The sequence below is a fragment of the Jaculus jaculus genome, chromosome 14, assembly GCF_020740685.1.
Source record: "Jaculus jaculus isolate mJacJac1 chromosome 14, mJacJac1.mat.Y.cur, whole genome shotgun sequence".
Classification (NCBI taxonomy): Eukaryota; Metazoa; Chordata; class Mammalia; order Rodentia; family Dipodidae; genus Jaculus; species Jaculus jaculus.
The window spans coordinates 51,985,502-52,013,437 of record NC_059115.1 but is presented as its reverse complement, the minus strand read 5'-3'; the positions used below and the strand labels follow the sequence as shown (position 1 = coordinate 52,013,437).

Here is a 27,936-nt window from a genome sequence, read left to right as displayed (position 1 = left end):
CCCCACAGTTTGTGATTTCTCCCTAGATAAACTCAGTAATTCCATAATTTACCCTTCTTTGAGCCTGTTTTTATCAATTCTTTGTGAAAAATAGGACAGGACCCAAAATTGGGGTTCATAAATTTGGGAGATCCCTCTTGAACCCCTGAATCCTGCACCAACAGTATTTACAAATTAGATGCATGCTATTTCTGAAACCTTCAAGTCACGTGAAAGAGGTAATGGGATAAGAGACTATAGTCACACATGCCCTTCTCAGCACATTGCCCCCGGCTGCAGTTGGCATAAAGGCACCGACAGGTGCACAGCTGTGGCAAGGAAAGGAAGACAGCACTCACCTTCGCAGGTTTCAGTTTCCGTCCGGAACACATAACCAGGGGGACACGTGCAGCTGTAACTTCCTGGTGTGTTTCTGCACAGTCCGTTGTCGCAAAGCAATCTGTTTACCAGGCACTCATCGATGTCTAGAAGCAACAATCAGAAGACAGAGACGAGCATGTTTAATGGGTGTGGCAGAGGTCCACCAGGTTTTCTTTGGGTCACTTGTTTTGCCCTCATTCCTTTTGCTGACTCAGTATCTTTGTACCACAGCCAAAAAATATTCTTAGTTATTCAAGTGGTCTTTCTTATGCTAGGGGGTGTTTTGAAGCTCTTTTGAAGTCCCTGGAAAAGCTGTAGTACTTGGAAAGGGCTCATTGCCAATTTGGTATTCTTTATTTGCTTTTTATTCTTACAATGGGAATATAGTAGATATATTTTTATATTTTAAAGCACTGATGGAGTATGTTAAAAGGCTAAACTCATTGCCTATATTCAATGAAAGAACACACTATTTTCCCATTTAAAATTCTAGGAAGTATGCACTAAACATCTGTTAAAGAAAAAGCATTAATTAATATTACATTATGCTTTTATCTAAGAAATAATTAGTTACAGTGGGATATTAATGATGCATTTCCTGTATCCCTTTAGCAATCTAGAATGGTCTACAGAGGGTAATGTAAACCTTCAGATTTGAAGCTCTCATTGTCTTTTACATTTTATTATATTTTTAACATTATTCAGACATGGTCTTACTATATAGTTCAGGCTGGCCTGGAGTGCTGTTCATTATGTAGCCCAGGCTGTCCTTGAAATCTCAATTGTCCTATTTGAGCCTTCCAGGTGCTGGGATCATTGGCACATGATACTGACTTTTAGCTTCATCTATCCTCATTTTGCAAGTGTGGTATATTGATGGAAATAAAAACTGTGGTTTGTGGTAGAGAGTTCTTTTGCTAGTTTTTTTTAGTCTTCCAAGCAATATTTGATACACTTCCACAGAAAACAAAGATCACAATCAATAATACTATCTTTCATGTTTTGTTTGATCTTTTCTCCTTTAGTTGTTATGTTTTATTTCAATTCTGATATTTAATTTTTTAAATTACCATTGTATTTTAATGATGTTTATAAATTTCCTTATGATTGAAAAAATGTCTACAAGTGATTACATCATGAAGTTCTTACTCATTTCCCTACACTATGGACTTGAACTGCATCTTGCACTAAGCATATGTGTAGGTCCTAAACTGGAATGTTACAGAATATGACCTCATTTGGGATTGAAATTTTTATAAAAATGATCAAGCCAAAATAAAGCTACAAAGGTAGGCTGCAATGCAACATGACTGTTGTCCATACAAAAAGGGGGAAATTTGGATGTGACAGACACAGAACAAAGATACAGGGGAAGGACAGCCACTGGACAGTAGGGCATATCTACAAGCCAAGAATAATAATGGTGGCTGGTACAGGCCTGAAGCTAGGAGAGGAAGGAGGATTCCCCTCTAGAGCCTCCAAGGAACTTTGTCCTGCTGGTAATTTGACATTGAATTTCTAGCCTCTAAATTATGAGACATATTTTTATTATTAAAAAAAACCAAAACTCTTTCAGGTACTTTTCCACTGTAATCCTAGCAAACTCAAATACTAGTATAGGAATTTGACATCAGTTTTTACATTCCCATACATACATACCACAATAATAATTAATAATAATAAATGCTCAATGGAAAATGTTGGTTTTATTTTTTACCAGTTACCTATATGCCCAATGGAAGAGTTTTGTAGTTTTATAAACGATTTTCAGTATGTGAAAGTTTTTAGAAATTTCCTGAACTTAGTAAGGTCCAAACCAAGTTCTCGAATGTACTTGGAGGTGAATCAGAAAGTGACTTTGTGCCTAGTAAGTCAAAGTTGGCTTGGTTTACCTGTTTGCTTGTTTATTTATTTATTTATTTATACAGGAGTTTTAGACCAGGTTGGCTTCACATGCTTTATGTAGTCCAGGATGACCATGATCTTCTGATCCTCCTGCCTCTATCCCCAGAATGTTAGGATTATGTAAGCTAGGCCAGATACAGTCCTATACATAATATTTACAACTCACCCCTTAAATCACCATGTCTGTTTTATGTACCTGTGGGGATCAAACCCAAGGCTTCAGCCATGCTAGGCAAGCACTGTACTTCCTGAGCTACATTCCCAGCCCAAAAACATGGTTTTAGAAATGATCAATAATTTTTGACTGGAACACTTCCTATTAGATATAAAATCCATTAAGCTATATAATATTAATAAAGGTTTATAAATCCATCTGTGTGTAGATCTTCAACTTACGATCAAATGGGTATACTCAGTAATACAAATCACCAGAAAAAAACATAGAAAATTATATTTCTAGTCATAATTAATACTTGAGTGGTAAAAGATATCAGTGGTAAATTGCAAACATTATTTATAATAATGCATCCAGTAATTCACATTTTATAAAAATAGGCTTGTTAAAGGTACTTGCCTGCAAGCCTGCCAATAGGAGTTTAAATTCCTGGCAGCTTCAGAAAGCCAGATGCAAAGTGGCACACACGTGCCTGTAATATCTATGTATCTATGGCAATGGGAGGCAGAGCCAGGAGAATCCCAATTCTCAGTGGCAAAAACAACAAAACAAACTCACCCTCAATAAATAAATGAACAAATAAATAAAAAGGTTGATGGAGCAGATCAGCACCCTGAGGTTGTCCTCTGACCGCTACACACTCACCATAGCATGTGTGAACATACACACACACACAATACCACACACGTGCACACAATAAAATAATAACAGTAACAAGAAATTCTCCGTGGGAAAACCTAGACTCTTTCCATTTCTTAAATATGGAACTAAGGAAAGGCTGGAACCTCCTCCTCTTCTCTTCCCCCTGTCTCAGTATCAATTACATACTTGAGATTTTTCATGTTCTCTAAGTTAAAAGCTTATTTGAGTTATCGGGTGCGCATATGTCGTCACACTAGTTATTTCTTTATAAAGTTATTTCAACCTGCAGCATTTTATTTTCATGACTCTCTATCGCTCATAGTGCCAGCAGCTCTCTGTGTATATTACGATATACACTGAGAAGCATCAAGAATTCAATACTGTATTCATTCTATTGGCAAAATAATATTTTAAATAGTCTATACCTCTAAGAGTTTTGATGCTGTGTTGGGAAACTTGTTTGAGTCCATTGTTTTATACCAATGTATAATTAGTACAAGGTAAAAAAAGAAACTATAGGACTCCTGGTTTTAGTTGTTTATTTTTTTATTTATTAGAGAAAGAGGAAGAGAGAGAGAGAAAGAAAATGGGGCAGAAAGAGAGAGAATGGGTACACCAGGACCTCTAACTACTGTACATGAGCTCCAGATGCATGTGCCACCTGGGGAATTGAACCTGGGTCCTTTGGCTTTGTAGGCAAGCACCTTAACTGCAAAGCCATCTTTCCAGCCCTAGTTGTTTGTTTTTATTTCTCCTCCCCTCCATGGGATTAGAATTCATGAAAGGCTTAGTACACATATAACAAGTAACTTACCAATGCAGTTTCTTCCAGAGGCATCTGGTTCATAGCCGCTGTTGCAATTACATCGGTAACTGCCTCGCAAGTTTTCACAGATTCCATTGGCACAAATATCAGGATCCAAAGCACACTCATTGATATCTGCATTGAATATAGCAGGTTTGATTTTTATTTCTCATGGATATATGCAGATCTTTTGTAATAAAAAACACTCAACATATGGAATGTCTAACTTTGAAAACTCAATTGTGTGCCTTTTAGACATGAAAAGGAAATAAAATAAAATAGAGGGATCAAGGACCCTTCACACTGTTAAATCAAGAGAAAAATGAAAAGAGCTGGCAGAAACTCCAAGAATTAAATCATGTAATATGTCTGTATTTATGACAAAATTAATAAAGAAGTTTTATAGGCTGTTGGCCCCAAATCCAAAGGAAAACTCAATTCAATAGTCATTATAGTGATCTAATTAAAAGCGAAGAGATTTACTAGATTGGCCCATATAATTTCATGGTCTGTTAGGGCACAGGACATTTTTGCTTTATTATCATATAACTAAGTATGAACTAAGTAACAGGATACGTTAGTTAGTGTTTCTCAGTGTTGATGAGCTGGAAGGAAGACATGACTCGGACATGGCTGCTTCAGGACGTTGCTTTACAAGCCCTGCACATGACTACTGCTTCTTGTCACCATGGGGAGTGACGCCTGAGCTCCAGTGAAGCAAACACATCATTCCCAACAGTCAGAGGCCTCTGTTGGGGAGGCCATATTAATAGGAAATTAAAAAAATAAAAGTAGCCTCAAAAATCAATTTTTTTTTTTCTAAGGTAGGGTCTCTCACTGTAGCTCAGGCTGACCTGGAATTCACTATGTATTCTCAGGGTGGCCTTGAACTCTCAGCGATCCTCCTACCTCTGCCTCCTGAGTGCTCGGATTAAAGGCATGCGCCACCACGCCCGGCTTAAAAATCAAATTTTGTTGCCAAAATCTAAGCCCTATTTTGATGGCTACTGTTCACAAGAACTGGAAAGGTTGCTGGGTGTGGTGGCACATGTTTCGAATCCCAGCACCTGAGTAGAGGCAAAAGAACCAGGAGTTCAAGGCAAGCCTAGGGAAGATGAGAGCTGGAAGAAAAAAATGGAAAGAATTTATATATTCTAGAAATGTCGGACTTTTTATTTTATATTTTTTGGGGAAAACAACCTTGTAAAAAATCTGCTTCTTTTCCCTGGTTCAGATGCTCATTTGAGACTGACCAACCAATACTGCCAATCAAAGCATAATTTATCTTATGTGTTCTTACAGATGAACACAGAATATACATGTAAAATGAAGACGAACGTCACTCCAGGTTTTATTTAAAACACAAATCAACCTACAAGTGTACTGAAATAAGAAAAGAATTTAAATTTGGATTTAAATTTAAATTTAAAAGGCTCAAGATTCTGTACTGGAGTTTGTTAAACATAACAAACTAAGCTTAACAATAAGAGGATCTGAATAAATTTTACTTCTGTAGTTGTATAGAAACATTTTGGTATCCTTAAGCATAAACAGTCCTAAATTATTTTGAGATGTTTATATCTTGCTTGATCCATATAATGTATTCTTTCAAGACAAGTATTTTTCTAATGTTATCGGCACAACTATTTCATCTTTTCTCTTTAACTTGACTCACTGTAGTGTTCTCTTAAGCAACTATGCCCACAAAATAATAGGTGTGGTTTGTGACATTTTCAACAAAGCACATTTAATAAATATTCATCCAAGATGAAGAGTGGTTAAGTAGGAAAAAAATCTCTTAAAATCATCCAGCTCATAACAATATCCCTAGAAGATAATTAACTTACATTTCATATTAGTGCATTTTCATAGTAAATATAATCAGTCACAGTACAATGAGAAAGCTAGACAAATATATATCATTACTTTAAGACTAACAGTTGAACAGAATTACCTCTGCCATCCACAGTGATCCCTACTCCACTACTGCAAAGGCCATGGAATTCAGCTGTGTGATAAAAGTGAATAGAAAATTACAAATTGATGTATATTTGACATACATGTCATCTCCATAACTTCAAAACTACCTTTTAGAAGAATTATGTGCACTAGTTTTAAAACTGCGAAAGATCCACCATTTTTAGTACATAATTTTTGGAAGATTTCTAAAGCCACATTGGTAAGTATAACAAGTAAAATCAACTGCAATCATCATTATGAATAATATTAATATATTGACAAATGTTTTAAATATTTTTGCATATATAAATTAATATCTAAGATACATTATATACATAGCTTTTTCACTTTTCATTTTTCCTCAATTATGGGATGACAAAGGTCCAAGTTTATATAGTAGTACCAACTGGGTGCCTGATAGTTTTTTACTGTTTTACATCTAAAAATAGATTTAATCATCCTAATGCCGTCAACTAGATACTATTATTTTCTTTCTCTTACAAGGGAAAAAAAAACTGGGACACAGAAAGTACAGTAACTGGTTCAAAGTGACTGAGGTGAGGGGAGAAGCATTCTATCTGGGTGCTCTACCATAGACATGTCACGCCAATGTTCCATTTACAAGAATATTTAGTATTTATTGTTAATTATGGGATGACCGCACTATTCAGTCAGTCTCTTCCTGATGATGCTGGGTTTGCAACTGTGAGAAACCCTGAGAAGTAGAAGTTTAATGATGCTACTCAGAGACTCTCTTGGAAGTAAAACTTTTCAAAATATATGGTTCTTCTGAGCCTGACAGTCCTTTGCTGTTCCCGGGTTACCCAGCCACCAACAGCATAAGAGAGAATCCATCTTAAAACCCTCACTATCACTGGAAGAAGAAAAAAAAGATTGTCTAAAAATTTACCAATCTGGTAAAAAGGCACTCCATTTAATCTACTTTTTAATAATAATGGGCACCATGTTGTATGGAAATGTACTGTTTGCATTTCTACTTTGTGAACTGAGTATATTGCACTACTTGTTACAGAAGGTTTTAACTTTCCTTACTGATTATTAACTGTATTTCTTGATGATTTTATCAACTGTATTTCTTGATGATTAAAGAAACAAATAGGAAACTGTTTTTTTCCATTTTACACAAATCTTTTGTCATTTGTGTCTCTCACTATTACAGAATATTGAAGAATGATAACTTTCATATAAAAATTATTATTATTTTTTCCCGAGGTAGGGTTTCATTCTAGCTCAGGCTGACCTGGAATTCACTATGTAGTCTTAGGATGGCCTTGAACTTATGGCGATCCTCCTACCTATGCCTCCTGCATGCTGGGATTAAAGGCATGTGCCACCATGCCTGGCCAAAATTAATTTTTTTAAGGCTTAATGTTGGAAACAAACTAGTTTATCCAACAGTTAACTACACTATTCACTACTTAGCTCACTTTTTCTTCACTGATTTAAATGTTTGATTTTCACATCCTGCATTCCCATTTGCATTCACTTCTGATTCTGGATTTATCATGCTGGTTCACTTAGTTACACCTTGTCTTATGTCAATTTTTGCACTTGTGACTTAATGTGCAGTTTAGTATATTTTAGTGATGTAGCCTTTTCATTACATTTTTAAAAATATCATATTCAGTTAATTCTAGCTGCATCAAACAGTTGTTTGGAAGTTGGAATAATCTACATAGGACCTGTCATAGAATGACAAACTACGGACTTTGTGGGAAGGGTGTTCTCCATCCTCCACGGGAAAGTTCTCCTTCTTTTCCCAAGACCTAACTGAATGCGCCCCTTTCTCTGGACTCTCTCCCTGCAGCCCCAGGCAACTCACCGCGCCTTTCTTTGTGCTCTCCTTGTTCACTGTTTATGTCCTTTTTAAGACACCAATCACACTAAATTGTAATTTATGTTTGTCTGCCCCTATTTTCAAGTATTTCCAACTTTAAGGGAGAAAAAAACAACACAAACAAGCCAGAGATTATATTTATTTCTGAACCTCCACTGTAGTTATATTCAACAGAAGTTTACTGAAAGTATGAACAAAAAAGTCAACTTGACCCATCTAGCTACATAACTACCAAGAGGCCTTGTACTTGGAACCATATGGTGTCAGGATACTAAATTAAATCAATAAAAATGAAAAGAAAAAGGAATGGGTTGTTTAGCCTTTGTAACCCTGAAAGCTGCAAATCAAAATGTTAAGCAATGGATATTCACAATATCATCACAGATCAAGGAAACTGAGTTAACATATTCAGTTACCCACGTGACCATCCTATCAGCAAGTGAACCTCTGACCACATTCTCTCTGGCTCACGCCTCGTCATTGCCTGTCTCACATTGCAACAGAACTGGCGTTTTCTTCCTCAGTCAGACAATGGCCAAACACTGCACAGCTGAGAGCACCACTGGCCCGATTCTAATGACGCACTTCTTCATTCCCATCAGGCGTGAGGGTGGCGTGCAGGATTACCTGAACTTTTAGCAGGGCATGGCTGGCAGGGCTCCCCAAAGCCATAGTCTGGATTGGCACAGCAGCATTCAGACTTGGTCACAGCGCCTGGGAAAGGACGCACGCACACTCCCTTCTTGATTCCGCCATAGCAGGTACTGCGCATGTGAGTGTCTAATGGAAATCAAAGCACAGGGACAAGACAGTGAGAGACCAAGAGACTCAAAAACAGAAAGTTCCTAAGAGGTCACTGACTTGGAAGCTTCCAGAGGGCATCTGCCATTTTCTCTTATTTTGCATCTTTAGTATCTAATACTATTAAGAAACGGACAAACACTTGTAGCTTAAAGGGATGGCTGAATACACATCATACTTGTTTTTTTTTTTTCCCCTTGATTTTTGTATACCATACACACATCCATTCTCTCTTTTATACACACAGGTCTTTCATGGCTTAAGGATGTGCCCATAGTTACAAACACCACTTTGAGCTGAAATCACTGACTGTCCTAGATTCAGGTTGGCACTTAACTATTGCTTTTTAAAAAAAATTTAAAAAATTTATTTGAGAGTGACAGAGAAAGAAAGAGTAAGAGGGCTGGAGAGATGGCTTAGTGGTTAAGCGCTTGCCTGTGAAGCCTAAGGACCCCGCTTCGAGGCTCGGTTCCCCAGGTCCCACGTTAGCCAGATGCACAAGGGGGCACACGCGTCTGGAGTTCGTTTGCAGGGGCTGGAAGCCCTGGCGCGCCCATTCTCTCTCTCTCCCTCTATCTGTCTTTCTCTCTGTCTGTCACTCTCAAATAAATAAATAAATAATGAACAAAAAAAAAAAGAAAGAGTAAGAGAGAGAGAGAGAGAGAAAGAATGGGCGCGCCAGGGCTTCCAGCCACCGCAAATGAACTCCAGACGCGTGCGCCCCCTTGTGCATCTGGCTAACGTGGGACCTGGGGAACTGAGCCTTGAACCAGGGTCCTTAGGCTTCACAGGCGAGTGCTTAACCACTGATCCATCTCTCCGGCCCCTAACTGTTGCTTTTATCCGAGAAGCTCTCAAAGTTCAGTGAAGCTAACCCACCTGGAGGTAAAGCCACTGCTTGGCCAGGAGACCTCTTGCTTTGAGTTACTTTTTTAAAATTATTTATTTATTTATTTGAAAGCGACAGACACAGAGAGAAAGACAGATAGAGGGAGAGAGAGAGAATGGGCGCGCTAGGGCTTCCAGCCTCTGCAAATGAACTCCAGACGCGTGTGCCCCCTTGTGCATCTGGCTAACGTGGGACCTGGGGAACCGAGCCTCGAACTGGGGTCCTTAGGCTTCACAGGCAAGCGCTTAACTGCTAAGCCATCTCTCCAGCCCTGCTTTGACTTATTGAAGTAGGAGGACGTCCTTTGCATTGCTCAGGATTCTACTGCTGGCTGTGTTTTACTCTCAGAGGCTCAAACAATCCAGTGATTAAAAAGAACAGCTGCCACCAGCGTCCCTGGCATTGCACGGAGTAGCTCTGCAGACACGCAGGGAACAGTAAGTCGTCAACCCTAGAGGACAGCGGCCAGTGCCACAGCTTAGAAACAAGGAAGCCTGTGAGAAGAGCTCACAGTAAGTAACAGAGTCTCCCATGCCCTAGAGGATTCCGCGCAGGCCTGCAGCTTCCGTTTTCCACTCTAAAGTCATACCCCAAGGAGCGTCACCCTGTGTGGGTCTCTCATTTTTTTTTTTCCTTATGAAATATGCCTCTTTACAAGGCAGAAAATGAAAAACTTTTACAAAACTAAATAACTAGAAAGGCCAGAGCTAGTACAGTTTCTAAACAGGATACTGACATGGTAATCTCATGAATGACAAATCCCGCTACAAACATCTACAATTTTTCACAACTTGGAAATAATTGTACCTGTTTGTAAAAGTGAAATGGGTCGCTGAATGCTCTGAGATAGTTTCACATGAAAGAAATTAGATTTCTGGCTACATTGAAGAATGAGAGATATTTGTCTATTCACACGGAGTACAGACATGAGATCTGCCACCCCGAACCCTGAGTAGTCAGATCATAAATGGCTCATGCTCCCGCGGTGGCTGAGGCCAGTGGAGTTCACTTGGCTGCAGACAACACAGGGCCCTACTCAAAGAAGAATTCACACAAATGTAATCCGTGAGTTCCAACATGGCTTTTGTGAGTGCTTTCGACATTATCAATTACCTTGGAAGGAATCAGGAAACGGTTTTAAAGTTAATACTGTGTTTGTAAGTCAGGAATGTGTATAACACTCAGTGTTTAGAAGCAAGTGGATAAAAAGCTTACAGGGCATTTTGGATGTGTAAGAAAATTCCGCACAGGTTTGCGTTACAGGTTTACTAAGCTGCTCACAATAGCTAATGCCAAAGGTGTACACATACACACGGACACACACACATACATGCGTGCGTGCATGCACACACACATGCTATATATAATTCATTATGAGGGTTTTAGGGACATAACTTGTCCTTAGTGCAGATCTGCATTTGAGCATATTAAATAAGTTACTGAACGCTCTTCTTGCCCTTTAAGTAGAGTTTATAGAATAAGTGAGTACGTTTTTTAATGTATTGAGTGCACTGCTAAAGACAGTTAGAAAATACTCCAAAAATGGAATATTTTATCTTTCATGAGGACAGTTGACCATTCCCTGTTCAAAAATCCCAAACAAGAGCTCTAGCTCATATCACGTACTACCGAACACAGCTAAGCAATGAAGGAAAGCCCCGCCCGCTGCCTCCGCGTCAGATGGGCTCGCAGGAGTGCTGTGCTGGGGAAGTGGACCACAGCGGTGGTGTATTTTTTACATGTCATCAAGTTTCAGCATTCTTTGCTTTCTTAAAAAAAAATGAGATGCTTTTTAGCATTTCTCCATTTTTATTAGCAAATTTTATACTTCACTAAAACATGTATGGATGCCAAATGGAAATTTTGTTTTCTTATTGTTCATTTAGTATCAGCTTTCCTAAATTGGGCATTCTCTCTCTCTCTCTCTCTCACACACACACACACACACACACACACACGGAAAGAACACCGAGTGCCCTCTATTGCCTGCTTGTCCATGTGTTTTCTTAGAGCTAGCTCTGCTGTGGTTTTTGTGAGACACAGAGATTCTCGTTTCTGCTCTGGCAGGAATGGGACTACAGACATGCGTGGTCATGCCCAGCTGTTTATGTGGGTCCTGGGGAACCTAATTCAGACCTCGTCAGACCTTTCCAGACCCCACGCTGGCAGCAAGCACTCTCACCCTCTGGGGCAGCTCCGCAACCTATCTTAAGATGGTGCACTGGATATGAAGTCACAATGCCAGTTGAATAAAATGTAGCGATGGTTTACTGACAGAGCATTTGTTATGGGGCAGGCACTATTTAGTGCTTTATATTGATAAAGTTTCCACTATTTTCCATATTTAATCAGCAACACAGTGAAGGAAGGAGTTTTAGGAAACTTATCTTGCTTAAGATTATACAACTACTTACTAGCAGGACTAGGATAAAGAAAAGAAAATGAACTTTTTAGCTGCCAAAATGCTGTTGTTTGCAAACATGATTAAATGTTCTTAAGATAATTTAAAGCAAGCTAAAAAGAACACAAAACCTAAAATCCTTTTTCAATAACAAGACAAAATTTGAGATCCCGCTGTGAAGGTATTCAAATGTAAGGACTAATCCTTAGTATGGCCCTAATATTTAGGACGGATGGATGGGTGTGTGTGTGTGTGTGTGTGTGTGTGTGTGTCTGAGAGGAGGAGTAGTTTTTTGGGGGGTAGGGGACAAAACCTCAGTTATGAGTTGAGATGCTTCTCTCCTTGCATGTGGTCAAGCGAAGAGTCCTGTGGATCCCTAGCAGCAGCTCTGAGCCCATCCTACATGGGAAGACTAACAGCCAAGGCCAGAGCTGTGATGTCCACAGTGGGATGTGGTGGGATGATGTGAACCAATCACAATGGGCAGAGCAGAGGGTGGTGTGCCCATGGAATGTTTATCATGAAGACAGGATCCTTTGTGGTAGACACACAGGAAGGCATGATCTACTAATCCTGAGAATCTCAAAGCCACCCCGGGCCACTGTCAATAACATACAAACTCCTCTTCTTTCCCCTCCAGCTTCTTCTTCTCCACAGAGCTGCAAACACTGAGAATCTGGACTCAGGTGGGAAACGGTAAATTAAAACTGTTTGGAGTATTAATTACCATATGATGTGGACATCTTAATTTAAATTCATATTTTCATTACATAATGTTCTCCTGGAATTTGTAACCGACATATACTCAGTAAAGCTATAGAGTGACTCGAGTTTTCTTCAGGATCCTCTGTGTGCCTTGTGAATGTATCTGAGATTTAAACTTCAAAGAATGAGAACGACACGGACATGCTGTCTTTTCTTCACACCGTGCTCGTCAACTAATCGGGTCAACATAGGAATCAACACTGTAGTTTAATTTGTTTGAAAGTTTAAAAAAAAAGTTGCCACAATACCAAGGGAAACAAAAAACAAAAGTAAAAAAAAAATAACTAAAATTAAAGATCTAACTTAAATGACTAAAGTGGTGATTTATTTCTAATGTAATCTCAAAAGTGACACCAAAGACCAGAGACTCAGGAAAACTACAATATAATGGGACCAGCAATGCATAATTTTACACCCCAAACAAATGGTGTCTTTTTTTAAAACACTGAAAATAGCACAACCACAAAAAATTAAGAAGAGCTTTCCCATAGTTTCTGATGGCATTTCTCGAATGTGGACAAGAGAGCAAGCTGCCTCTGAACATGGAACTCATAAGCAACACCCACATGGTGGTTGCTTGGAAGCAGTAACATCTAACTCCCACACTGGCTTTACATTAAACATTGAGGGCAAAACAGCAACAAAATATTTAAGGTAACTGAAAATGTTTTGTCTCTCTCGGCAGGAAGTTATTTTTGTAGTTGCTATATTTGAAATTTTCCTGCACAAAGTGTTGACAAACTGTAGGCTGAATTAAATCTGGATTGGACTTGAGTGAACAGACTGTTTCCATCTGCTGGTCCTTCTTCGTCCCTTTGCCCATCTTTGGCATCCAAGCATTCTGATTTGCAGAGGTTTAAGTCAATTATGCCTAAGAATTTTAGCTCTCTCAAATATCATTTTTCAAATCAGTTTTTCTGTTTAACTGTACAACCTGAACATCAGATGATATACAGATTGCTTTCATGATCTGTAGAGAAAAACTGTATTAATGTGTTTTTACGAGTCACTCAGCCCTCATTATCACTACAGCATATGATTTGGGTTTAAAATACCCATGATATTTCAAATATTCTGCTGGCCATTTGTGAACGGACACCTGATAACTGATTCATTTTCATGGGATCCATTTGACAGAATTCCTATATCTAAAAGGAATTCTGAATGGCTTAGAATAAAATATATATTCTTGGTCATTCTCTTTTCTTCTGTAGTAAGTTGAATGGTGATAGAAAAACAAAACTAAAATAAAATTCTAAGCTTTTGATATAAGTCCAACTTCCATGGTATAAATTATTCACATCTCAGGTTTTATTTGAGAAAAAAACAAAAGTTTTATTATAAAATAACTATTATCCCTATTTGCATGTCCTATTTAGTAGTCCTGACAAAACTAAAATATATTGAATTTAGAATTCAGTTAGTTGGCATTACTGAGGAAGCTTGTATAAGGTCCCTTTCTTCTAGGACTTTCCCCTTGCACTTCATTAGAGCCTTTTACGGGAGACCATGTTTTTATGGAACAGTTTTATTAAGATATTATTTACATATTACAGGATTTGCCCATTTCAAGTCTACAATTAAAACTTTTTAGTCTATTTACAGATCCGCTTAGTTTTAGAACACTTTCCTCATCTCAAAAATGTCCTTCAGCTCCCGCCTCCCTCTCCCGACACCCTGCCTTCCCTGGCCTCAGCAACCACGCAGGTTACAAACCCGCCTGTTCTGGGCATTTCCTATGAAGGGTGTCATACACAATACTACATGCTTTCAATCTTTATTCATTTTATATGTTTATTCATGTTACGGTAGGTTTATGTATGGATATTAATCCTTTGGGAAAATATCTCTCTGTCCATGTATTCAAAGATCACTTTGGACAGTAGGGTCATTATCGGATGTTTTACTTACCCACACATACACGTCCATCCACACCCACCGCCAGGCCCGGGGGACAGTCACAGCGGAAGGATCCTTCGTTGTTGATGCAGTGTCCATTCATGCAGATTCCTGGGGTCTGGCATTCATCAACATCTGCCCAGAGGGTGATAGAAATCTGGCCATTACGGAGTGAAGGATGGCTGGCTACACTGCTCTGCTCTGCCAACCTTCTCATTTCATGTCTTGCAGAAGAGCACACTCATGTGGTAACAGACGTTCCACGTGAATGCATACATCTCAAACACATTTTCAGAAAGGCTGAGTAAGAGTTGCATTACACATTGAAGCAAAAAGATCCTCGTGACTCCATTTGACAATATAGTTTCATACTAACAACAGCTAATTCAAGGGAAATAACTCTTTAAAAATCTGTAGTGGCATGTTTTGGCGATTTTGTTTCTAGAAGTAGATTTTAACTAGAAGTAGATGCTATTTTGATATTTATCTGAGCCTTTCATAGTAATAAATAATTTGAGATATTCTCGTAATTATCAATCCCCTTGAATTTAATTTATATTTATATTTAAGTTTCTTTTCTTAAAAGATTTATTTTTATTTATTTGAGACAGAATGAGAAAGACGAGAGAGAGAGGGGGGGGAGGGAGGGAGAGAGAATGGGCATGTCAGGGCCTCTAGCCACTGCAAATGAACTCCAGATGCATGCACAACCATATGCATCTGGCTTATGTAGGACCTGGAGAATCGTACCTAGGTCCTTAGGTTTCACAGGCAAGCACCTTAACCACCAAGCCATCTCTCCAGCCTTATGTTTGTTAAGAAATGTTGACATAAAGTTCTATAATGTCATGGAATGCTACACAGCACAGAAAAATGACAATCTCATATTCTGTGTAAAATCTAAGTCAGTTAACCTGGAGATGACATTCCAAAGCTATGGTATTTCCACTTAATCTTGTATTACTAGCTCCATTCTCTGGGTGAGTCAAAAAGCTACATAATGTTCAGAAACATAGAAGTCAGCCCACATTTCTCTCTCTACTGCCCCAGAAATTTCATTGAATTGTAGAGATTGGTAACATTTTTTTCTTTTTAATTTAGATAAGTTTTGTACAATGGAAAGCAGAAGCATGACAAGTAATTTTGTCCAAAAGGAGGAACACTGAAATTAAAACAAACAAACAAACAAAAAAAACCTTCTTACTTCAAAGTAGAAACTGCAAAATGCCTTCCCTCTTAATACATTTCATTTTTGTGGAGAAACATGGTCTTGTTTGTTTCCAGTAATAATAAAGTTAAGCCTCTAACTTACTTCCTAAAACTACAACCATTACTTGGCCTTACAAAATGGTTTCATCAACCAAATCACCAAGAAAACATTCAAATTATGTCTCCAATTACTCCAAGTCACATTTTTGCCTAATGACATGATTACAAATAAGATGTAGATTAGCTGCATGGAAAAGATGTGATCCTGGGCCCCTGAATAATGACATTAGAAAAGTTAATCCTGAGAATGCATTAAAAATAGCAGCCTTGGGGCGGAGATGGCTCAGTAGATAAAGGCTCTTGCTTGCAAAGGCTAGCAGCCTGGGTTTGATTCCCTAGCGCCCATGTAAAGTCAGAAGCGCTGAGTTTGTTTGCAAGGCAGGAGGCCCTGGTACACCCATTCTCTCTCTCCCTTTCCTTCATGCCCCCCATACATAAAATATTTTAAACAACTGGTTACCTTACACAGTTTTTACTTAACAAAAGGGAAGGAAGAACTCACTTCTATAGTCTACTTTTGTCTTGCTAAAGCCAATCTGTCATTCCTTTAATTTTTCCTGTATCACTTTGCCTGTATCATTATTACTTTTCTAAAACATTGCTCCGTAGACCGTAGCATATGCTTTCTAGGAAGCTTTAGATATCTGTTTAGAATGTTTTAGAACTTTAAAAATGGTTTTATGTATTTGCAAGGGGAGAGATCAAAAGAGAGAGGAGCGAGAACATGAGAAAGGGAGAGAGAATAGGCACGGCATGGCCTCATGTCACTGCAAACAGACTCCAGACTCATATATCACTTTGTGCACCTGGCTTTCTGTGGATACTAGGGAACTGAACCCAGGCTATCAGGCTTTGCAAGCCTGCTGAGCCGTCTCTTCAGCCCAACAAATCACATTTCTTCATGAAATCTGCTTGAAGGAACTACAGTCATTCTTGCATGGTCCACACACAACAAAGGATGCTTCTAATCATGGTGGCTTTCTAATCGCAAGCCATACATACCAGTGCAGTACCGTCCGTTAGGAGCCAGGACAAACCCCGGCTTGCAGATGCACTTAAAGCTGCCATCTTCGTTGATGCACATCCCATTCAAACACATGTTGGTAGTTGTACATTCATCGTGGTCTGCCAAAGAAGAGATCATGAATGACTTTGACTACTGGCCTCTGGGAAACCAATTCTCTTTCCTATCATCTCCAGTCAAATGCTACCACACACGTAACTATGTGCTCATATCTCTTTCGTTCCTTGTTAAAAATAACAGCAATGGCATGAGAGAAAAGAATGTGGAGAATGGGGAGAACGTTTACTATAAAATTACTTAAAGCCAAAGGATAAATCTGATGCGTAGCTGCTATTAAAACCACATAAACCATAGTGTTTTATTTCACCAAAGAAAAGTAACAGGATTTCAGTGGTGTTTTTTTCTATGAGCGAATAAACAATGGTACACATTACTGCATGTGAACTTTTGGATCGTCCTTAGGGAATGAGATCCGTCATGCTAGTGTGTGAGTAGAATATGTCTGTTAGCGTGTACTGCACAGCCACACATCAGCAAAATAACATGATGTTGAACACTGCTACATTTCCCTGAACTGGGGAGGAGGAAAAACCTCTATGTTGGTTGTGTTGCAACCCCAGCATCTTAAGTTTTTTTTTTTTTTTTTTTTTAATATAGGATGTGCTACGTTATTTAAATGAATGAAAAATAACTGCTACTTACAATTAAATATATATCCTATAGGAAATATCCAGAAGTTGTTTTTCACTTTTGAAACAAATATTTCTAAACAAAAAATTCCCTCTCTTTGCTTTAATAGTCTTAGGTTAAATATTTGTATTTTAATTTATTTTCAGTTTTCAAAAGAACTCTCACAAATTAGGTGTGGAAGATTTCATGGAAATAGTATAGATGGTTCTAAATAAAACTGTACATCCTCTAAAATTCTTTTTCAAGAGAAGAAAAGATTTCCATACCAACACAGTTCTTTCCATCTGTAGTTAATTCAAAGCCAGCATTGCAAATGCACTGGAAACTTCCATCTGTGTTCACACACCGACCATGTTTACAAAGAACCCCGTTCTGAATGCACTCATCAATATCTGCACAGATTAAAGATGGGTGAACATTAGTCTTTTGAAATAAACACAGAAAGGTAGGTGTAATGTAAAATATTCAGTTTATTTTAATGTGTAGGATACAAGATTATGTTGATTCAGCAAAATTTGTATTTTTTCACCATTTTTTTTTTTTTTATTAGATTGGAAGAGGAAGCAACTTTACTGGCCATATACTGGAAGCAGAGGGAAAGAAGGAAGAAAGGAAATGGGGTGTGAAGTGAGAGAAGGTAGAGAGCTGGAATCGCAGGTACAGCTGTTTCTGACATACAGGGTGAAGACCTTCAACGGCAGAATTAGAGTTGGGTAAGTGAACCTTCTGGCTTCAGAGAACTGTGATGAAAACTACTAGAGAAAGTCAATTTAAGCAACTACACACAGATGAACAGAAATGACAAAGACAAGCAGAGTCATGTGGTACAAGATCCTGAGATGAATCAGTGGTGAGGTAGAGTTGGATGATGGTGGTGGATGTCACAATTAAACTGAATGCAGACGAGGCTTTACTGGGTGTTGGGCTGTGTGGGGTTCAAAGAAACCAGAAGTTGAAAATGACTACAAAGCTCAGGCTCACTTAACCAGAGAAGGGTAATGCAGATGTTAACTTGGAGAAAGGAAGCTGTGTTGTAGGGAAAGAAAACAGACAAGTTATTTTTTTTTTTCTTCTGAAGCCATGATTATACATGCAAATGCTGTTTGTGTTTAAAGAAAGTAGATCCAAAGATATTATGAAACAAATCTGTAACAGTTGAAATAGAACTCATGTCGCTTGTATCTTATTTCAGTAACTTTCCTTTAGCCTTGAGAATTTTAGTCACAATATTTCAGGGAACATTTTCTGATGTGAAGAAACACTGCCTTACCAATGCATGCTTGCTTGGTTGGAGTCCTCTGAAATCCAGAATGACATTTACAGTAATAGGATCCAGGTGTGTTAACACAATCTCCATTAGTGCAGGGATTCGATGTGCATTCATCAACATCTGTGAACAGCAAAAGAAACCATTACAGACTTCATTCCATTTGCGGAGATGTTTGTTTAGAGTACAATTAACCCTCCCAAACCGGAGAGAAAGCCAGTCGGTGGTCATAGTCTAAATAGGAGGGCATTTATAAATGAATGAAAATTACTTGCTTCAAATACATACAGAGGCTAATTTGGAGATTTACAAAAACAATGCTTATTGGAAAGTACTAGGGAAATTTGCTTTAATCAGGAAATGATTTTCCAATTGGAATGATGCCCAAATGATTATGAGAGCCGGCCTTGAAAACAAACATCCAAGTTCAATAGGCTGTAACACTTATCTACAGCCATCTGCTCCAAGCAGCTTGAGGCTTTCTACAGTGTCAGAAGAGCAATGAATGGTTTCTAAAGATACACATACACGTTTCATGTGGTCAGTGAGTCCTGTTCGTTTTAAAGACAGAGATAGATGGATTGTGGAATTTTTAATTGCTTTTTTGTGAACTCACCTACACAAACAATGGCATATTCACTGAGACTTAACTTTATGGTCACAAATATAACGGGGTAGAAAACACAAGCTGGTTAAAACAAAGCTAGTTCGTTCATTAACTTCATTTAAGGTCTTAAAATTGTCACTGAGGATTTTTTTTTTCCACGTAAAATGAAATTTTATGCGAATCCTGGTTCTGATCTGAAATGTGAGAAAGTTGCTCCCTTTTACTCAAGGTCTAAGGCTGCATTAAATGCAAACCCTCGGGAGGATTCAGCAACTGCAGAACCCAAGGACAGATTGAACAAATCAAGCCGGCCATTCCTAGAGAAGTCATTTGTGCCAATGTAAGTTTAATTTACCTTTTCTTCGCAGTGTTCACTATTATTATGAACACTGGCAAGTTGAAAAGCTGGCATCATGACTTGCCAGTTCAGGTACATGCAGAAGCCATTAGCATCACAATTTCAGCTAAACTGGAGCACAGACAAACACACCGCACCGTCCCAGGCGCTCCGGGCCCGGCTGCACCCCGTCACACGCACCCGCCCTCACTTAGATAAAGCTGCCAACAGAGTGCAATTAAGCTCTCTCTAGTAAAGGGAGAAAAGGAAAACAAAACCTCACGGTGGATAAAAGAAAAAAAAAAAAAGCTATAGAGAATAAGAAAGATTAAACGCTGTTTCAATCCATCTAAGCACCCTTCCAGCCCATTAAAAGTCACTTACGCTGAAACTTTGGGTTGATAACATCGGTTCTACCCAGCCAAAGGAATGTAGCAGAATGGGAAGAGAGAGTTTAGAGTGTTAGCATGCATATTTGGTATAATCAGTAGAATTACTATTATGAAATAGCACCTTCAGGTTAAATTATCAGTGTGAAAATTATTGACATCCAACAATTAAAAATGTACCACAGAGGCATCTTGGAGGAAGCCTCAGGGAAAAGCTCTCTTTAGGTGAAGATCAATCATGAGAAAGACCAGGTACAGCCTCCTCTCTTCAGGAAAACTGGGAAGCCATGCTGTGAGGCATTTCTCTCCTTATGAGAGCCTGCTCCAAAGACTGTGAGTTTATTTCTAAGACAGCACTCCCCACTATTTTACCATGCAGTAGTAATTCATAGATATCCGCTAGACCTTCTGAGATGACCTTAAGTCTTCAGTCCACATATAAGATATAATCATTCTTACTTCTTCATTGGAGATGACACCAATTGCCAAAAGTTATTAATGACTTTACAATTCCATGAGCCTTTTCAACCTCATTTGTTTCATGTTGTTTGTTTAATTGGATTATGGTAAGATTTAAAGTTTCACTTATTTTTATTAATTAGTTTGGCAGTGTTGGGTATTAGCCCTATGCACATGAGGAAGCACTTTACTATTAATCATGTTTTATATTCCCCAGATATGAGGTATTAGAATAATGACAAATGGCCACCACTGTCTTCTGAAATATACATCTCATGCCCCTTCATTATTTTGTGTCTTACAATTCATTATTTCAAGGTCGTAGTGCATATAGGAATAAAAATATTCAACTACTACTATGTTTCTGTTATGGTCTGAATATTTTTAAGTAACATTCATGGGACTTTAAACTCCCAAGACAAGTAAAGGAATTGTGGAAATTCTGGGATTTGTCCTTAACAAAATATATGCCAACTTAGAAAATGCTTTTTAAAAATTCTAAGAATTCTAGATTATTCATGACCAAAGGGAAAGTTTTTCTTTTTGTGTTTTTTTTTTGAGGTAGGGTCTCACTCTGGTCCAGGCTGACCTGGAATTAACTTATGTAGTCTCAGGGTGGCCTCAAACTCATGGTGATCCTCCTGCCTCTGTCTCCTGAGTGCTGAGATTAAAGGTGTATGCTACCATGCCCAATAAAAAATTTTTTCTTATTGTCCCAGAATAAATTATGTGAACAGAGTTAAAATAATTCTTTTTTAAAAAAAAATTGTTTATTCATTTGCAAGTAGAAAAAGAGACAGAGAGAGAGAGATACAAGAGAGACAGACAGAGAGAATGGGCATGCCAGGGCCTCCAGCCACTGCAAACCAACTCCAGATGTATGTGCCCCTTGCGCATCTAGCTTACATGGGTCCTGGAGAATCAAACCTAGGTCATCTGGCTTCGTAGGCAAACACCTTAACCACTAAGCTATATCTCCAGCCCCTAAAATAATTCTTAGCAATGGTTTGACTTAAACAGACACTGAGAGAGTAGCAGAGTTTCGTTTCAGCATAGACTGTTCAAGCCCTCATGCCTGTGAGGCAAGTCATCTCTCCACTCCAATGGTAGCTCATCTTTATATCACTGGTTCACCAAGTACAAGGTTTTACAAGGGAGAATTAGGTATACCTGGATGCAAACCTAGAATGAAGGCTAAATTACAGAAAATGTTAACATTTGGACTCATTTACTTGTGAATTGGCATGTAATTCAGGAAGACATGAATGGTAAGAATGAATAAAGAAATAGTCAATCAAATTACAGTTTGATAAATCTTGTTTGAGTAAGTGTGTAAGAGGCAATATTGTATATATATTATAAATCAAACATTAAGAATAAACATTAAAATGCAAAATCAATTAAACAGAGTCTTTCCAGTAATACTGATACCTATTTATATGCAAAAAAGAGCAGTCCAAACTTCATATAAGACAAAAATTAATTCAATATGAAACAGACACTAAGACAATAAAACTTGGAAAATCACCTTGAGAGCTTGATATTCCTGCTTATTTTCTAAAAATAAGTTCCCAGCATGCCTATATTCTTCAATAGGCACACGGGCTATGGAAATGAGAAAATATTCCATGAGTGTCATCTGGGAAGAAAAATCAGCTTGGGTAAAACAAGGTCCTTATTAAGTCTAGTGCTAGCCTGTTCAGGCAGACATGAGGCCAAAATGGCAAGTGAATTAATGATTCATGTTTGCAAATAAGTAGAGCTAATGATCATGACCAAGTTCTTCAGAAATTCAAAGTATGTGGGCTGGAGAGATGGCTTAGCGGTTAAGCGCTTGCCTGTGAAGCCTAAGGACCCCGGTTCGAGGCTCGGTTCCCCAGGTCCCACGTTAGCCAGATGCACAAGGGGGTGCACGTGTCTGGAGTTCGTTTGCAGTGGCTGGAAGCCCTGGCGCGCCCATTCTCTCTCTTTCCCTCTATGTGTATTTCTCTCTATGTCTGTCGCTCTCAAATAAATAAATAAAAAATGAACCAAAAAAAAAATTAAAAAAAAAAAATAAAAGAAATTCAAAGTATGCAAGTGCGAATAGGAAGCCTAGACCATATATGTAAACGTAGCATTCAAAAAAAATCTGTGGAACTATATGAAATGGGTTCTATCAATCAATTGGTTCAGAACTCTAGTAAGGAAGAAGAAATTTGCAAATGCTGACTTTTCTTTAATTCACCAGGGAAATTTCAGATTCGACTCAAATACCAATGTAGTCCACTACTGTAGAACCTGCTACTGGGTCAGAGCTCTCACTGACTTCCTTGTCTCTATTAGGCCACAGTTAAGTAGTGAAAATCAATTAAAGTAAAATTTGAGTAACCAGATCTCCTGAGCCTATCTTTACTTTTATGAGAAAATGTCTTGTGAGTGGCACACAACTCTCTCACTGAAAAACTTTTCATCTGTGGCCCAGAACAAAGTTGGGGCTCTCTGGAACTCTAGAAGCCACTGGGCTTTCAGGTTCTCCCCGACTGGCAGCTGTCTGCACAACTGCATTAGGACGTTACTTTCTTCCTCACAGTTAACTTGGCACCAAGGAAGCAGAGGTGGCAAGGCCTTGAGGCAAAGTCAGGCAGGGCCTTCTGCCAACAGCTCTGAGACATCAAAGAATATAAAAGGCTTTTGCACTAAAAGATATTACTGATCAAACAGGAATAATTAGACTTGACCTATGAGGACGCTTTTGCAATCTCTGATAAAATATGCACACAATCGTTGCTCTAAAGTATTACAAGTCTGAAGAAAAAGCCTTTGTGTAACTCTTTTAAAACAATTTATTGGACTGGGGAGGTGATTTAGTGGTTCAGGCGCTTGTCTGGGAAGTATGAAGTCCATGTTCAATTCTCCAGATCCCACATAAGCCAGATGTACAAGGTGATACAAGTACACAAGGATGCACATGTGCACAAGGTGGCACACACATCTGGAGTTCGATTACAATGGCTGGAGGCCCTGGCACGCCAACCCTCTCTCTCTTTCTCTCTCTCTTGCTCCCTCTTATGAAAAGAAAGGGCAGTCTTGTGGGCTTGCCTCAAAAGAAAAAAAAATTAAATTATTATTAATTGATTTTTTTGTTTTTGTTTTTTGAGGTAGGGTCTCACTTTTTAGCTCAGGCTATCCTGGAATTCACTATGTAGTCTCAGGGTGGTCTCGAACTCGTGGTGATCATCCTACCTCTGCCTCCTGAGTGCTGGGACTAAAGATGTGTGCCACCACACCCGGCTTACTAATTGATTTTTTATAAAATGGTTGTACTTTTAGACCCCTTCTTCCCTGCCCTAATTCTGATGAGGATTGTCTTTGGTGGGCTTATGGGGATATTGGTATTCATTGTGGAGACTAAAAGGCCTCAGTCATTCTCTGCGGGGGGGGGGGGTATGTGTGTTGGGTAATTCTATTGATTCATTACTTGTGTATTGCAGTGCTGAGGAATGAACGCCAGGTCTTACATATGTTTCATCACCCAGGCACATTCTCATAATTACTTTTAAATGAATGAATTGTTCAAACTTTCACTACTAGTTTCTTTTTTTAAACATTTTCTTGACAACCTTCATCATACGTGTAGACAATATACCATGATCACAATCCCTTCCACCTCCCTCATTTTTCCTTTTTCTCTATATCTACAACATCTAGTGTTTCTTCTATCCTGAAGTCATCATGTTTTTTCCCTCCTGTTATGCAGGTCATGTGTAGGCAGTGCCAGCTACTCTGAGGTCATGGAAAAATATATCAAGACCAGTTTAGGTCTGGGAGACAGTATTGTAAGTAAGCCTCTCCTTCCTTTGGCTTTTACATTCTTTCTGCTTCCTCCACAATGGTTCCTCAGCCTTGGTATAAAAGAGTGGCCTCACTTAGTGCTGAGCAGTCCATTGTAAATTCTCAGCACTTTGATGAGTAGTGAGCCTCCCAACAGTAGAATATATTTTCATTACTCATTTCTGTAAGTCAGTTAATACTAGATTATCCATTTTTTTTATGAGTTTAAGTGGGAGCTAGGGAGATGGCTCTGTGGTTAAAGGTACTTCCAAAAGGCTTGCTGATGTAGCCCGTGTTCAATTCACCAGAATCTACTTAAATATAAATGGGAAAAGTGGCACATACATCTGTTTATTTACAGCAGCAAGAGATAGTGGCATGCCCTCCTCCCATGCACAGATAAAGAAATAAAAATTTAAAAATAGGCTTAAATGGGTTTGACACCAAAGTACTTACATATTTGGACTTAGTAGCCTATTGTGATCTTGAATGCAGTAAATCATCTTTGCATTGAATATAAAGTCAGTATCACATAGAAACCTTTTCATTTCTAATTCAGATTAAGAATAAAAGAAAAAGAAAGGGAAAGGTAGAGACAGAGACCACATTTAGGAAGCGAGAGGATGTGAAATTCTTGAGGTGACTTAGCTCAGTGAGACGGTTGAGTCCAGGGATACAAACAGCATATTCAAAGAAGCGGCAGAATGATTTCGAAACACATTCAGAATCATCTTCAGTCCAAATGTTCTCATAGCCCAATAGCAATTAAAAAGCTAAGAAAGACTTAAGAATTGTGAACTTACCTATACAATCTCCATTGGCATCCTGCTTATAGCCCATGTTGCATTCACATCGGTAGCTAGACACAGTAGGTATGCAGCGTCCATTTAAACAAAGATTAGCATGATGCTTACAGATGTCTATTGTCTGGTTCAGAATTGCTATGGAAAAATTAAAACAAAGGTCATATTTAATTATTATAACATGTATTATCTTCGTCATGTTGACTTGATCAAGGATATATTAGAAGCCCACACTCTTCCATATTACATTTTGGGTGAGGTTGAAACTTTCTTCTATTTAGTTTTTAATAATTTTATTCAAGTTTTGGATAACATGCAAAGTTATGAGTTTTATTATGACTTTTGGTCCACTATATATCATTGTATGTTGTTGATATTCATCCTATCACCTCCCTGCTTTATTATATTTTAAAATAGAAGATTTTAAAAACTGTATTGGAGACACATGGCTACAAGTTGCCTTTGCTATGTTACACATCTGGAAACTTGGTCGACAATGCCTTTTTAAAATTTCAGGAATGTTCTACCACACATTAACTCCCCCCCGCCCCGTTTTCTGTAACTTGATGTATATCTAGACATAGTAAACAGGCAGTGTTCCAAAGCAAGAATAAACATGGCCCTGCAGGTCACTGGGCAGCGTCGTCAACTGGGGCGAACCTTTGCAAGAGCATGCTTAAATGTCCAGGGTCTGGCTGCTCTTTCTGGGTTGAAGCTGCAGCTTCTCTATTACTTAAGCAATAAAAATAAAAATTAAAATTAAAAAAAGAACAGAGTGAGGAAAAGAAAAACCTGCATTACAATATTTAGATGGACACCCAGAATGGTTTGCTTGGTTGAGACATGACTAGGGCACCTGAAACAAGCTAGCCGAGCTACACTGAAATCAATAAGGAGCTTTTTGATGGTATCATATGGACTGGAGTGCTCATGGAATTGCTTTGCATTTTCACACAACATATATCATATATTTTTTTGTCCCCATTAAAAAAAATGGGGATAGAACAGGTATTTTCCTGCCTCATTTTCTTACGCTTAGTATTACTATATTTTATACCTTGAAGTAGTTTTATAAACACACAGTGCATGTGCACACACACACACATACACACACTACTTTTAAAAAAAAATAGAAACTGCATGTTACATATTATAGCAACACTAAGAACTCAAGGGTCAAGAGATGATGGCGTCACTTACTCAGCCCAGTGATGATGGGCCCTTGTCCCCCGGCCCCCACTCCACCTCCACCGACGCCTGGAGAAAAGCCATTGCCTCCAGGAATGGGAAGGAAGCCTGTCCCTCCTGGACCATAGCCATTGCCATTGCCATTTGGGATGAAGCCATTCCCCCCAGTGCCTCCTGGTCTGGAGCCAGCACTTCCTGGAACCCCGCCCATTGGAAGTCCATCCACACACAGTCTGCGATGTTCCTCTGGGGGGAGAGAAAGCTCAGATAAACACAAACCAACATCTCTCTGCACAGTAACAGTAGTTATAACAGTTCACTTTTGTGGACCTGTTCTCTACAATATAAATGACTAAGTTATCTAGCTAAATATTTCCAACACTGTAATTATCAAATAAAAGGTATTAAAAATAATAATTAAACATATTTGAAACCTATATGCCAAATTACTTTAACTGAGTTACATGAGTAATCATTTATATGTGTGATTTTATATTATAGCCTTAAGTATAACCCAGAAAATTCCTGACATGACTACAATTGCAAGGAATTTAGTTGAGAAAGCAAACAAGCTTGAGGGAATTCAATCTGTATGTTTGGTTTTAATTGAATTCTCATCAGTATTTTTAAACCTCCCCAAGGTTTCCAGTCTTTTTTTTTTGGTAAGTTATTATTATCTATTAATATAGTCCAGAATCATGTTATTTTTAATATGGTTTTTAATAGACATTATCCAGTAAGTTTTAAAATATGGCCTTAGTTGGACAAGTATAAAAATTAAGTAAGGCAAAGAAAGAATATACTAACTGCTTTATTTCCTTATCTATTAATAGAATTATGGTACGATATTATATGAGATGAAATTATTAGTTATATGTTATTAGTCAAAATGGAAGATTCCAGTTTTATTTTCAAGCCATTAACTTTTTTTTTTTTTTTTTTTTTTTTGAGGCAAGCCCAACAAACTGGCCTCTTTTTTTTTTTTTATGAGAGAGAGAGAGAGAAAGAGAACTGGTGAGGCAGGGACTCTAGCCTCTTTAATTGAAGAACTCCAGACATATGCGCCCTCTTGTGCACATGGGTGACACTGCACCCTTGTGTCACTGTGTTTGTCTTACGTGGGACATGGAGAGTTGAACACGAGTCCTTAGGCTTTGTAGACAAGCACCTTAACCACTAAGCCGTCTCTCTACCCCTGTTTTCTTTTAAACTGATTGAATTTGGTAGATTATGGCAGCAATTAAGAAAGAATGAAAAATATATCTTTTTTTTTTTTTTGGTTTTTTGAGGTAAGGTTTCACTCTAGCCCAGGCTGACCTGGAACTCACTACGGAGTCTCAGGGTGGCCTTGAACTCACGGCGATCCTCTTACCTCTGCCTCCCGAGTGCTGGGATTAAAGGCGTGCGCCACCACGCCCGGCAAAAATATACCTTATGTTTATCTCCAAAACTGAATATACAATGTTTGACTTCAAAGTAAATTTCAGAAACATTTTTATGATTTTATAATTCTATATAAAAACAACAATAAAAATATCAATATATTAGTATCATAAATATTAATTATACTTTATTATTCATGCTATGTATTCTGAGAAGAACTACTTCTCATTCATCCTAAGGTACATTTC

The 27,936-nt window shown here is 38.3% G+C and overlaps 1 protein-coding gene across 1 annotated transcript in view; it reads right to left on the bottom strand.

Annotated features, from left to right (window-relative positions):
• The window catches only part of Fbn2 (fibrillin 2), a 267,870-nt gene that overhangs the window by 94,953 nt on the left and 144,981 nt on the right, over nucleotides 1–27,936 (bottom strand). Inside the window, exons 10-19 of the mRNA XM_004651524.2 lie at nucleotides 26,318–26,551; nucleotides 25,118–25,255; nucleotides 18,713–18,832; nucleotides 17,709–17,834; nucleotides 16,731–16,853; nucleotides 14,472–14,594; nucleotides 8,332–8,484; nucleotides 5,842–5,895; nucleotides 3,897–4,022; nucleotides 339–464 (exon numbers count right to left, since the gene is read on the bottom strand). Of these exons, the coding sequence (XP_004651581.2) occupies nucleotides 339–464; nucleotides 3,897–4,022; nucleotides 5,842–5,895; nucleotides 8,332–8,484; nucleotides 14,472–14,594; nucleotides 16,731–16,853; nucleotides 17,709–17,834; nucleotides 18,713–18,832; nucleotides 25,118–25,255; nucleotides 26,318–26,551 (1,323 nt within the window). The remainder of the gene's footprint in view (nucleotides 1–338; nucleotides 465–3,896; nucleotides 4,023–5,841; nucleotides 5,896–8,331; nucleotides 8,485–14,471; nucleotides 14,595–16,730; nucleotides 16,854–17,708; nucleotides 17,835–18,712; nucleotides 18,833–25,117; nucleotides 25,256–26,317; nucleotides 26,552–27,936) is intronic.